We start from the raw sequence: 13,778 nt of genomic DNA on the forward strand, positions 1-13,778 counted from the left end.
GGGACTCGTTTCAAAGGGCTGGTTGCTGAAACTCCAAGAGTGCAACCAGAAGCTGCGCCTTCTGCACCCCATCACCAACCGCCAATTGAGAGAGAGAGAGAGAGAGAGAGAGATTCTTACTATCTTGAAATTTTGAGAGAAATTCTTGTTTGATAGTATCTTAGATCGAGAAATAAATGGAGAAATTGGAGGAATCTTTTCCATTGACAAGGAGGGTCTCATTAAAGCAAGAATATATATTTTCCAATTTTCAGTATTAGTAAAGTTTGCATGCTTGTAGTAAAAGTTATTCTGCTTATGAATGGTCGACGTCGTTATTGTTTGACTGGAAAGTCAATAGGCAAGCAAGTCAGATAATAAATAAGGTAATCAGTTGCAAGGAGTATTAGGACCGTATCAATATCTCAAACTCCATATCTACACCAATATATTCCAAGTATCTGTGCACCTTTTTTTTTTCTTCTTTTTTTTTCTGTCTGACAAAGTTCAAGCACACGTCTTGGTAATCGACTAACCTTTGGTTTAACGATAGTAGTCACTCTCTCTCTCTCAAATAAAAATAAAAATTATACGTATATAGTGTCATTCACATGGTTTGAGGAGATGAGTTCTATTCAGGTGGATACAATGACAATGTATTTGTGATTAGTTTGATACCTAATTTAGTTCACCCCGTTTTGTACACCATTATAACAAACTGGCTCAGCGACCATGCTAATTTTCCTGAGATCCCGCCTTGAAGGCTAGTTAATTTCTTTATTGCCTATAATTGCAATTGGCAGTTTTTCCTTTGCGATTTCATCTTTATTGCCAACATATATAGATCTGTCCTTGAGAAATTACTCATTTTGATATTTGATGAATGATGACTAAAAAGTGGAGTGTATACATAGTATTCTAATATTCTATGTATTATTCATGGCACTTTTTAGCCATCATTTATTTATCAAATATTCACTCCAGCCAATAAGGGGGAAAAGTTCTTCCTCGGCTTCATACTTCCATAGCTTTCAGAAAAGCTTTCACAACCTGCGCATCATGGTGTGATGATAGATTTGCTTTCTTCATAAAGCTTCCATAGCTTTAAGTTCGGGAACATCCCATTTCAGGTTTGCATCTTCCTACAAAATAAAGTTGCTTTCTTCTTTCTTTTCCTATCTTCTGCATCCCGCTGGTGGCTTGGGGGTGTTTTGTTTGTTTTCTTTTTTCACAATTTTGAATGTTTTCTTCATGGAGATGAAAACATAAGTTGTCTCTTCATTCTGTGCTAGCTAGACGACACCATAGTGCATATGTAGATGCCAAAATTTCATGTGAATTGAAAAAAGCCTCTCTCTCTCTCTGGTTTCTCTCTCCCCCTACATCATTTGAGAGACGTTCTTTGCCTTTCACAATATGGGAGAAGCTCACCAGCTGCAACTCAGCATCATGGGTACGTATGACACTTATTCATTTACTTACTGGCTTTTATTTTACTTTCTTATTTAGATAATTGAACTAGAGGTCTATTCTGTGCATGCTTGGATATGAAATCAGCTGTGAAAGCTAGGCTATAGCACGAGTAAATCATTGACTATAAAATTTGGTTATAGAAAAAAGCTCCATTTGGATTAAGGGATTCCAAATTCATGAAGTTAGACAATATTATAAGGTAAAATTGTTTGTTAAGACCATTACAATTCAAATATGCGAAGATTTTAGATGTGAAAGGAAGGAAGAAAATAGATGAATTTCAAATAATTCATTGCATAAAGTTTCAAATGTGCTACATCTAGTTATTGCAAATTCATTCAATCCAATTTGGTTCTATTTTCGTAGCACATTTAGCCTTATTCTCAAATCCAAATCATTTTTTCCAAATCCCTCCATCCAAATAAAGCCTTAAAGAATATGGTTGCTTGGTTGCTTGGCTTCTGATCATCTTCTGTGTCACCGAACTTATCAATGGATGGTAGGCCCAAGGGAAAATTCCCATGACAGAATTATATGGGATAGAGCTGGTAAACCTTTTCTTGATAAATATAAGAAATAATCATTTGGATTTATTCAATATGTATACATGATCAATCTCATGAGTTGCAACAAACAGTACTGATCCTCGCATTTCTGTTCTTATCAGTTCATCATCAGGATGCAAATGGAGCAAACTCCAGAAGCATTCGCAACACATCGGTGCTTCCTCAGGGCAAAAGTTTCAACTGGTGGCTTAGAATGACCCTTTATACATGCCTAGTGCTCTCTGGCCAGTCAGTTGCAACACTCTTGGGAAGATTGTACTTCGACAAAGGCGGCCATAGCAATTGGCTGCAAGCCCTTATGAACCTTGCTGGCTTCCCCCTCCTTCTTCCCTACTACTGCATCCCAGCACTTAGGAAAAGAAATAATCCAACCACAAACAGTGTTCAATCGGAGCCTGCGCCGTCTACCTTAACCCTTGCATCAGTCTATGTCTCTCTTGGCCTCCTAGTAGCGTTTGGTTGCTTCTTGTATTCTGTAGGGCTATCATACCTTCCTGTGTCCACATATTCCCTCATCTGCGCATCCCAGTTGGCCTTCAATGCACTTTTCTCCTTCTTCCTCAACTCACAGAAGTTCACTCCTTACATTTTCAACGCTCTCTTCCTGCTCACCATCTCCTCCGTCCTCCTAGTGTTTCAAGGCGACTCTGACTCAGGCGCAGCAGGAGTAACCTCCAAAGGAAAGTATGTAATTGGTTTCCTATGCACCGTTGCAGCATCAGCCTCGTATGGATTGACGCTTTCCCTAACACAGCTTGCATTCAGGAAGGTTATAAGAAAGGAAACATTTACAGCGGTCATGGACATGATAGTCTATCAGTCACTGATTGCAAGCTGCGCCATCTTCATAGGGCTTTTCGCTAGTGGAGAGTGGAAGGGTTTGAAGAAAGAGATGGGGGAGTTTAAATCCGGGAAGGTATCTTATATCATGAACCTAACATGGTCAGCTATAGTATGGCAGCTGTTTGCTATTGGCGGAGTAGGGTTAATTTTTGAGGCATCTTCCCTCTTCTCCAATGTCGTCAGTGCTTTAGGTTTGCCTGTGGTTCCGGTTCTAGCTGTTATCTTCTTCCATGACAAAATGGACCGAATTAAGATAGTGGCCATGGTTTTGGCCATTTGGGGCTTTGTTTCATATCTTTATCAGCACTACCTCGACGATCGAAAGGCCAAGACTGCTGAGAATGAAAATGCCAATGGTGAGGTTTCTACAATTCTCCCACCTTGAAACAAGCTTCTTTACAGCGCTCAAGCACTAACCGGTTACCGATTATATATACATTGTTCTTTCCAAGTGCCTGAAACATGTTTAGAATTTTAAGGCTCACATCATAGGTAAGTCAGATTTCTATACCTGCGTAACAGGTTTTCTGGTTTTTTTCTTTCTCAATTTTTGTTTTATGTTCTGGTTAAAAGAGCAAAAGCATTTCATTGGAATTTCTACAAGTAGTGGAGTTGTAGAAAGTTTTGTACAATGGAGGAGCGTCAACGGCTATATTATAAGTAACTCCAGTGAAAGATCCTTTTTATTGACCAACTGACTCATACATTAATTGGTAACTGTGTAAGCTTAAATTTTGAGACGGTGATTCTAAATTTCTAAACTCACAAATAAGTACTGCCCGATTCCCCCAAATGTTTGACGAAATGCTTCAATGTAGCATAGATATAACAATATTTTTGAATTCTACCCCTTAATCCCTCATCACTAGAACAACAAAAGTTTGGAGGCGGTAGATCTTATAAATAATTTCATTTTGGGAGGCAAAAATGGCTCCTAACCCCTAAACCCCTTCTGCCACCACTAGGGATGGCAACACACCGATTCGGGGCCGAGTATAGCAATACCATACCTATATAATGTATGATTTAGTTGGCCATACTCATATATTAGTAATTAGAATTTAATGTATCGTTGTATCACATTGTATCGGCGTATCTATATACCAGTACCAGTGCAAAGTTGAAATCATTCATCCCAAATTCCTAAAGATATTTGATTTTCATGTAGTCGATTGACAAAACTTTGGATGTTGATTTACTAAATTTGGGTGATAGATGACTACACTGTATACTTTTTTCTTGAATTCTCTTATTATACATTAGAATTCATGATTTTTAGAATAATTAATGGTATAGTTAGGGAAAGAAGAAAAGAAAAAAACTCTTTCCGCTCTCCCTGTTTTTCTTATCATCTCCCCGGTTAAAAAAAGGGCAAAGGAAAGAAGAAAGAAAAACAAAGACGCTTTCCTTGTCCAACCCTCTCTCTCTATCCTTGTTTGCTCCCTTTCTCTCTGTATGTTTTGCGTTTTTCAAGATTTCATCTATTTTAACCACCATCATTTCTATCGATTGTCTTGTTGGGTTTCATCTTTTTGGGTGACACCAGCCGGGGAAATTTCTACAAGAAGTGGTGTGGTTCTTGCACAAAAGTATAATTGATAACAGCAGTTATTGTCAGTTTTATTGTGCAAGGATACAATTCGTTGGGTGGCAGTTGCTTTAGTCAAGAAGTGAAAAATATTTTCGAATGAACTTCTCATGATTGTTGTTTCTGAAGACTGCCCTTAATGGGTTTATTATCACCACTGCGTTTGGGTTCGTTTTGTTGACATAGACAATTGTTCCATCTCGTTGTGTTGTTGCGCAGTTTTTGGTCTGTCACAGTTTTACTGTCGATTGGTTTTGTTGTGTTCTTTTTTTGGTGGCATTTATGCAGGAAGTGGTGTGGCTGTTGTATACAAGTATGATCGGTCTTGGAGCAGTTATTGATGGTTTGTTTGTGCAGAGATACAATCGTTGGTTTACATGTTTTATAACACTGATCTTTCCTCTTCTTTTCCTTTTTCTCTTTCTTCCTCTTTCTCTTTTCTCTTCTCTCCTTCTTCCCTCTCCTCCTTTTCTCTTCTTTTCTTCTTCCTATTTCTCCTGTCCCTTTTCTCTCTTTCTTTCTCTCTTTTTCTTTTTCCTTTCTCTTTTTCTTTTTCCTTCTCTTTTTTTTTCTCTCCTCTCCTTTTCATTTTTCTTTGTTTGTTTCATTTTTCTTTTTCTCCTTCTTGAGCAAAGAGGAAGTTTCATTTTTCTTTTTCTTTTGTTTTTCCTCCTTGTTTGCTAGGGCATAACCATGAATTTTTCAACAAGTGGGCTACATTCATTAGCTAAAAATCTAATGATCATTGTTTTTGTACTTACAATTTCTATATTTTTTTTTTTGTAGAATTAAAAGTATACATTAAATCATGTAAACCACATTAGTTCATAGTTCAATTGACTAATTTTCAATATTTAAAAAATAAAAAGGATACAAGTGGATATTGAGGGAGGGAAAATCAAACCTTAGACAATGGTAAATGGTCTTAACTATTTGAGCTACAAACTCCTTTAATTTTGAATTAGCTTTAACTTAAAACAAATACATATTAATTTGCAACCAAAATTATCAAAATGAAAATATGTTCAACAACAAAATTGAAAGTGTACATATTTTAGTATGTATTTTTATTGTTGCCATGCAACTAAATTCATAAAGAATTGGATTTTTTTTTTTTTTACTTTAATAGGTTAATAGATATTGTGCTATATTTGAAACAAGGCAAATATATAGGTTTAATATTTTTTTTTACCCAAAAATCTCATTGGGCTACATCCCACTGTAGCCCTTGTGGTTGTTCTACCCATGCTTGTTTGTTTCTCTCTACTTCTCTTTTTTCTCTCTTTCATCCGGTGGCTGTCGCAAATCCTGAATTTCGTTGCTGAATTTTGCAATTGTGTTCGAGTTGTTGGACTTCACGGCCACGTCATTTTTAGATCCATGTTGACGTTTGCAATGCTTTGTTAGTTTCAAGTTTCTGGTGTTGCCAATGTTTTGTTGATGTGTAGATTGCATTGATGTATAGGCTTCCTATTCTTTCTTCTTCTTTTTTATTGTTTCTCTTTGAGTTGTTCAGGCGCAAGTCTTTTATTTAAAGATCACGCATTTGTTCATGTCTCTCATGCTAGGTTTTGGATAGTATTGTTGTTTGAGTGTTATATCTATACACTTTTATGGTGTTTATTATTTTTTAATAAAGCATCTATTTCTAGAAAGAAAGAAAAAAACATTTCTTAGGTGAAATTTTAGAGAAATGATAAAATGGTATTCAAGTGCGGCCATTTTGAAGGAAGTTGAGGTTCCACCCCAAAACCAATTGGCAATGGGGGGAGTAGTCCAACTCCTTATAAGCCCATGCTAGGTTTCTCAACTTTTCAATGTGGGACTTTTTATCTTCACATTCTCACACGCCCCCGCACGTGTGGCGAATTTTCAAGCCTAACACGTGGACAATACATTTTGGGTGACGTAGAGCATGTGTGGCCGTTGGGCTTTCACATGTGAGCTAATCCGCTCTAATACCATAAAGGAAGTTGAGATTCTACCCCAAAACCAATTAGCAATGGGGGGGAGTAGCTCAACTCCTTATAAACCTAGGCTAGATCCCTTAACATTTCAATGTGGAACAAACACTCTCAACATACCCCAACAGGTGTTATAATGTGAGTGAACAACATGATTAGCACGTGGTAGTACTAGTCTATAATTACTCGAAATTTTATCCCAAAACCTAACATTTACCCTTTTTTTCTTTTTTTTTGGGACAGACATTTACCGCTGTTGTTCCCTCTTTGATCGGCACACCTTGTTGCGCCTTTACAAGTTTCCCCAAACCATCAGACTTCCTGAGTCAACAACCGTCAAAATATTTCACTCGTCTTCTTCGCAAAGCACAAACACAGCCCTGGCCCTAGCCATGGCTATCAACATCACAGACTACGAATTCAATTGCAACACCCACGACCTCTACAGAGTAGATTTCTTCGATGACAATATCGAAACCCTAGTCACGCATACTCCGTCCAAGGTGAGGTCTTGGATCCAGAAAATCAAATACATACACCGTTTTCCGGCTCCACGAACTCATCGTCGGCCTCGACGTTGAGTGGCGCCCATCCTTCACCCAAGGCGTCACCAACCCTGTAGCAACCCTGCAACTATGCGTCGGCCACAATTGCCTCATTTTTCAGCTCTGCTACTGCGATCGGATCCCCAAGTGCCTTTTCGACTTTCTTGCGAATCCGAACTTTACCTTTGTGGGCATCGGGGTAGGGCAAGATGTTCGAAAGCTGGTCGGATGATTATGGCCTGGAGGTAGTGAATTCTGTGGATCTTAGGGTTTTGGAGGCGAGGCACTACGGGCGAGACCGGCCCCGGAGCATGAGCCTGAAGGACATGGCATCGGAGGTTCTAGGGCAGGAATTTCAGAAGCCGAAGAGTATTACTTTGAGTCACTGGGACAAGCCATACCTCTCCCCTGCACAAGTCAAGTATGCTTGTGTTGATGCCTTTGTTTCTTTCGAAATTGGCAGGGTCTTGATCGCAGCAGAGGACTAAATAAAACATGTGGGCTGCACAGTTTTTTATTTTCTCTGTCTTGTCCTTTTTGGTAAGGATGATGAACAATTGATAAATAATTTAGTTTTGCTTGCTTAATGCATATGTGTGTGTCGTGCTAACTTCCTATATAAGTATGTAAATGTTCTTTTGAATTTTTAATTTTTCTTTGATGTCAAAATCTTATACCTCTGTTCTTATATGGTTGGTTCCCATGTTTGGGAATTTTTGAGTGGTACATGTGTAGCTTTGAGTCAAAGTCGTATCCTAGTTAGTTTTTTTATATTTTCCGTATCCCCGTGTACGTGTGTCCATGCAACATAGGCTTTGACACTATGGTTTTTGTGTGTTCTTTTGAAATATTTTTATGTGAAACTCTTAGGTCTCTCTTATGTTTCTGAAATTTGGGGAGCCTTTCAATTTTTTGGAAATTTGTATTAGCAAGGTTTTAATCCAGGTTTAAAAGGTTAAGACCATTATTTGGCTCGTTTTGCCAAACAATGGCTGTTCCCAGTGAAGAGTGGAAGGGTTTAAAGAAAGAGATAATTGAACCATAGGTCTTTTCTGTGCATGCTTGGACATGAAATTACTTGGCTTCTTATCATCTTAGCCTAAGGGTAAAATCACATGGCAGAGTTTTTTGTGCAAATATTTTTGTATCTGGGATAGAGCTGGTTAACATTTTCTTGATAAACATAAGTAATATAAGCATTCATTTGTTCAATATGTAGAGATGATCAGTCTCATATAAGTTGCAATCAACATAACTGATCCTTGCATTATTACCATTCTTATCAGTTCATATCAGGAAGCAAATGGAGCAAACTCCCAAGGCCTTCCCAGTCTCTGTCTCTCTTGTCCTCCTAGTAGCATTTGGTTGCTTCCTATATTTTCTCTCTCTAGGACTATCTTACCTTCATGTGTCCACATGTTCCCTCATCTGCGCATTCCAGTTGGCCTTCAATGTGCTTTTCTCCTTCTTCCTCAACTCACAGAAGTTCACTCCTTACATTTTCAACGCTCTCGTCCTGCTCACCATCTCCTCTGTCCTCCTTGTGTTTCAAGGCGACTCCGACTCTGTAGACGCAGCTGGAGTAGCCTTCAACTGGTTTTGTATGCACCGTTGCGGCCTCAGCGTTGTATAGATTGACTCTTTCCCTAACATAGCTTGCATTCAGAAAGGTTATAAGAAAGGAAACGTTTACAGCAGTCATGGACGTGATAGTCTGTCAGTCATTGGTTGCAAGCTTTGCTATCTTGGTAGGACTTTTGGTCAGTGGAAGAGTGGAAGGGTTTAAAGAAATAGATGGGGAGTTTTAATCAAGGTTTCTTACATCATGAACCTCACATAGTCAGCCTATATAATGTGGCAGCTGTTTGCTATTTGCGGAGTAGGGTTGATTTTTGAGGCATCTTCCCTCTTCTCCAATGTCGTAGGTACTTTAGGTTTGCCTGTGGTTCCAGTTCTACCTGTGATCTTCTTCCATGACAAAATGGACCGAATTAAGGTAGTGGCCATGGTTCTGGCCATTTGAGGCTTTGTTTCAGATCTTTATCAGCACTACCTAGACAATCATATGTCCAATACTGCTGAGAATGAGAATGCCATATGCGAACGCTAAAGCACTAACCAGTTAGCGATTTTATACTCTCTGGTTTTATGGTTTTCATTTTTTTTTCTCTGTTTTTTTCTGGTTAATAGAGGACAGCCATTTCTTTGGAAATAACATGGGAAATGATTTCCCATCAAATTCGTTTCGAGAACCAAACAGAGCCTTAATTTCTACAATGTAGAGTTGTAGACCTAGACGGCTATAGAATAAGTAACTCGAGTGAAAGACCCTTCCTCTCTTTTAGAATGAGTTGCTACGACAACATATTATGTTGGAATGAATTGATATAAGGGAATAAAAAAAGAATGGTAGATTAAAAAAAATCGTGCTATATATTAAAGGAAATTGTGTTTTTATTGACCAATTAACTCATAAATTAAGGGTAATGATTTCCTTACTCCAATTTTATCCACTTACACTTTTTTTTGTAGTTATAAAATGGATTGTAAGTAGATAAAATTGGAGTGGGGAGAAATCACCACTCTAAATTAATTTGGTACCTGTATAAGTCATCTTGGAGACGGTAATTCTAAATTTCTAAATTAACAAGTATCAATTTTAACATTTTTTTAATACAATCGAACTACAAAGTAGAAGGGGTTCCATCAGTTTGCAAGTCATTCCTTTACACTAAACTAGACCTCTTTGAACTTATTGTTTCTGTCACAATAGTTCAAATCCTCAACCAAAAAAAAAAAAAAATCATCACAAGTAATCAATTTTATGTCAAAATGCTCAATGCACCCTCTTTTCATGGATAGTGTGAAACAATAAAAATTTTGAGGGATAGATTATGAATAAGAGGACTTCCACCATGGTGCCATGACAAAGGGCAAGTAAGGGCAGATACTATTCATATGAATAGTGACTACCCTATCTTTTTTACTTTGCTTTTCACCTATTGTCATGGTAAGTAAAACAAACACTATTTCATATGAGATATAATGAGAGAAATTTGTTTAGAGTTTTGGTGTGGGAAGTGAAGAACATGGCTAGGTATTTATAATAATAAAAAATCTGAATTTTTTGTTTTTTTTTAAAAAAAATTGGGTATTTAAATTAGTACAAATTTATAAATTCCTAGACATGTATTTATAAAAAAACTCAAGTACTATTTAAACATTTAAATTTTTTTGGGTATTTAAATTAGTCATCTAATGCCTCTGATGCCCACTTCTTTGGCCTTCACCACTGGAGTTGGGTTTTGGGAACTGAGGGGCCTTCTGCCTGTACTGGCCTGCACGGGTGCTAGTGGTCTAATAGTGCCACTTTGGAGAGGGCATAGCCCATTGTCCCTTGCTCCACAACTAGACATGCCAGCATGATAGCTAATAAATGGCGGGAGATTCAGATGAAAATAAAACGCGGGACAAACTTGTGCGCCATCGCCTAAACACAAGTACCAACACAAAAGCAACATAATTTCAACAAACTTTGTTTCTTAATTTTTTTTTCTTTCTGGGTTCGCAGATTAAGGCCTCTTCCCACTTGTTTCCATCGTTTCTGGTTTGTATTGATCTTTCTCAGGTGTCTGAAAGATAAAAATTTTATCCTCTTTCATTTTTTATTTAGCCATGGAAGGGCCTCCAGATCTGAAAAACTGGCTCCCAAGATACCAGTATGAATCACCTGAACTGAATTCCAAGTCGTTCTCGATGATTTCAGCATCGATGAAGTCGAAAGAGAAGAAAAAGAAGAAAATTCAGTTGGGTTCTGGGGAAATGGAAATAAAGATGGAGCTTTTGTCCATGAGAAGCAAATCTCAAATGGGGTTGTGGAATCTGGCAGCTCTTCTGGAAATGAACATGAAAACCAATGTTTAAGTAAGGTAGCCTTGCTTCTTGTCCTTTTTTCTTTCATGGGTTCTATTTCATATGGAACACAATCAAAAGATTTCATAGTTTCTAGATATAATTTATGGTTCTGAATTGGATTTTAAGATTGTAAATTAAAAGTAGCAATAAAGAAATATGGTACTAAGGGATAAACCAATGTCCCACATTTAAGCATTTAACACAATTTTCTTGCTGCAGATTCCAGGTTCTTCGGAATCAACTTCGTTCACTTCAGGTTTGTATCACTCATATCCATAGTTTTTTTTCCCGCCCAATTTATTGAATTGTTTGGCTACTGAGAAAATGGATAATATAAGTAATGCAGTCTTTGAATAATGTTCATTGGCAATCAAACAGCAGATATGGCATTTAATGTTAACAATTAAAAAAAAAACAAAGTAATTGATCTGTTTGTGTTTCCTCATCTGTTAGAGCCCACTGACATCAGAAACTGGTTCTCAAGCTATGTGTATGAATCTCCTTCATTGGATACAACTGATGATTTTGGAGACTCTGTTGGCAAAGAAAGTAAACATGAGAAGGATGGCTTTTTGGTTGGAAACAGAAACGGGGAAAAAGAAAGGGAATTAGGGGATTTTAGTATAAACAGAAGTGATAGCGAGGAGGTTGTTGGTGAAACGGTACAGTCAGATGGGCTTGCAAATTGCAACATCTCTTTGAGAGATAATGAGCAGGAAAGGCAGCCTTTAAGTGAGGTACTATTTCTGTATCTCTCCTTTTCCCTATAGAGATTTCAACAACCTAGTCAGTAAATCCTTATTCTCAAGATCTAGAAGTGATTGCAGGATATAACTAATGAGAAAGAAAAAATAAAGATCAATCACCAATTATAGAAAACAAGGATTTACACTCCTTTACCAACCTGAATCTACTAAAACAAAGAACTAGAAGTGCATTACAATGAAAAGCGAATAGTTTTCCTCACACTCACAAATAATCTGTCTCTCCCCTTGTTCTCTATCAAGAACCCAAATATACGTGATAGTCTCACACAATTTTCTTCTTGTAGACTCCAGGTCCTTTGGAGTCACCTTCGCTCCTTTCAGGTTTGTCTCACTTATTTCTGAAGTTATTGTTTTTTCCCTTCGTTGAATTGTTGGGCTACTGAGAAAATGTATGTAAGCATTGAATCTTTGAACTGTATTCTCTGCTTCCATTTGTTTTCTTGGCAATAAAATGTAAGATGTGGTTTTTTATGTGAAGAATATAAGAAAATGAAGTTATTGATCTGTTTGTGCTTCCTAATCTGTTAGAGCCTATTGACATCAGAAACTGGTTCTCAAGCTATGTGTACGAATCTCCTTTGTTTGAGACAAATGATGGTTTTGGAGATTTTGTTTGCAAAGAAAATAGAAGTGGGAAGGATCGGTTTCTGGTTGAAAACAGAAACAGAGGAAAAGAAGAGGTTTTGGAGGATTTCAGTAAAAACAGAACGGATGGTGAAGAGGTTGTTGAGTTGCAGTCTGAAGGGCTTGCAAAATGTGTCAGTCCTGGGAGAGATAATAAGCAAGAAACAAAACCTGTAAGTGAGGTACTCTTCCTTTATCTCCCCTTTTCCCTATAATTTCCCACTTTTCTTTGTTAAACCTTTTCTTTCTTTTGTTTTGTTTTCTTTGGTTATGATAGTTGTGTATTTCCACATTATTGATATTGATGAATCAATAACTGACATAATAATTCTTGCTCAAGTCATCATTACCCTAATAATGTCTGTAAATTACAGGGTCAACCCAGTCGAGAAGATGAAAACCTACCTAGTCAGAATGATTTGTATCTCAACCATATGCCTAAATCATTGGAAAACTATCTTATGGGTTCAGCACAAGATGTCGAAATAGGTTCTCAATCCAAGCTAGAGCATATAGGAACCAAAATAAAGCCATTGAACATTCGAAAGAAGTTCATGCTGCAAGTAATGAGAAGTCTCCACAATACATGACTCATAACAAGGATTTCACTTTACAGGACAATTCAGAAGCAAAATCCCATGCAGAAGTTGATTGTTTATTAATTCAAGGTGATGCAGATTTAATTCCAGTCAATGGAGCGTCAAAAAGAAAACCAACTCATGGAAGTGAAGACAGAAACGATAATGGAAACGAAATATCAGAAGATGGTTTTATTAGAACAAGGAAAGACAAACTTCCAAGAGAAAGTTATGAAAATATTATGGAAGGACGACAAGAGATCAGTAAAGTGACAGCTCCATTAGCAGGTGGAAGGGATGCAGTAGTGAAAAGAAAGCCCTTAGCAGATGCAACAAATTTTCATCATTCTCCTGCGATGGAGATCACTGGAAAATGGAAGTGTCCTCAGAAAAGTAAGCCAATTATAGGACCCTCTTTGAAGCAGCTTCGACTAGAAAAATGGGTTCGTAAGTTGTGAAAGCTTAAAATTAGAGTATCTTGGATGTTTAGAGTCCAGTAGAAAGTAAAATGGGGTCCTAACTGAGACAGGCAGTTGTGAAACGACTATTCTAGTGGCACAAGCTTTGAAATTTGGAAAATCACCGATGTTGAAGAGAGAACAGCCAAAGCAAACCTTAAGTTCACTGCTTGCTCTTGCAACCGAGATAGACAATTGCTAAAAGACTACTACCAAATAGCAATTTAAGTCACTGGGCTAACCCTTCAAATTAAGCATAAGCAGATACTTTCTGTGGTGGCAAGGTTTCTCAGAGTGATATTGCTCATAATAACTAGGCTATCATTTGAGTTTATTTCCAAGCTTTGCACATTTTGCCTTGTGTAAATTCCTCCAAGAAGGAGAAGAATAACAAATCAGATAATGATTTTCCTCTCATGTTCTTGATTCTTCCCTATACTAATTAGAATTTTAAATCAGGGGTTTCAGAATTTATTTC

At 37.4% G+C, this 13,778-nt stretch overlaps 2 protein-coding genes and 2 pseudogenes across 2 annotated transcripts; all 4 read left to right on the top strand.

The window, feature by feature from the left end:
* Positions 1 to 1,054: 1,054 nt before the first annotated feature.
* LOC103326319 (putative purine permease 10) lies at positions 1,055 to 3,464 on the top strand. The gene is made up of 2 exons (XM_089048609.1): positions 1,055 to 1,432; positions 2,120 to 3,464. The coding sequence occupies exons 1-2, from the start codon at positions 1,396 to 1,398 to the stop codon at positions 3,244 to 3,246; spliced, it is 1,164 nt and encodes a 387-aa protein (XP_088904735.1). The 5' UTR covers positions 1,055 to 1,395; the 3' UTR covers positions 3,247 to 3,464.
* A 3,172-nt stretch (positions 3,465 to 6,636) lies between these two features.
* LOC103326189 (3'-5' exonuclease-like) lies at positions 6,637 to 7,549 on the top strand (annotated as a pseudogene).
* Positions 7,550 to 8,245: 696 nt separating this feature from the next.
* LOC103326321 (putative purine permease 10 pseudogene) lies at positions 8,246 to 9,334 on the top strand (annotated as a pseudogene).
* A 1,099-nt stretch (positions 9,335 to 10,433) lies between these two features.
* On the top strand, positions 10,434 to 13,715 carry LOC107880681 (ATP-dependent caseinolytic protease/crotonase family protein). Its single transcript, XM_089047729.1, is given in 8 exon segments — positions 10,434 to 10,709; positions 10,712 to 10,887; positions 11,093 to 11,129; positions 11,327 to 11,610; positions 11,925 to 11,961; positions 12,169 to 12,446; positions 12,639 to 12,803; positions 12,806 to 13,715. Coding segments are annotated over 8 exon segments (1,548 nt in total). The 5' UTR covers positions 10,434 to 10,633; the 3' UTR covers positions 13,301 to 13,715.
* Positions 13,716 to 13,778: the final 63 nt, after the last annotated feature.

This window comes from Prunus mume, linkage group LG3, assembly GCF_029339155.1.
Source record: "Prunus mume cultivar Tortuosa linkage group LG3, ASM2933915v1, whole genome shotgun sequence".
NCBI classification, from domain to species: Eukaryota; Viridiplantae; Streptophyta; class Magnoliopsida; order Rosales; family Rosaceae; genus Prunus; species Prunus mume.

What these genes read in the sequence shown, in the direction of transcription:
- LOC103326319 (XM_089048609.1), top strand. Translation starts at nt 1,396, where the DNA reads ATGGGAGAAGCTCACCAGCTGCAACTCAGCATCATGG. An exon ending in GCTGCAACTCAGCATCATGG is followed by an intron (nt 1,433 to 2,119) that starts GTACGTATGACA and finishes TGTTCTTATCAG; the next exon opens with TTCATCATCAGGATGCAAAT.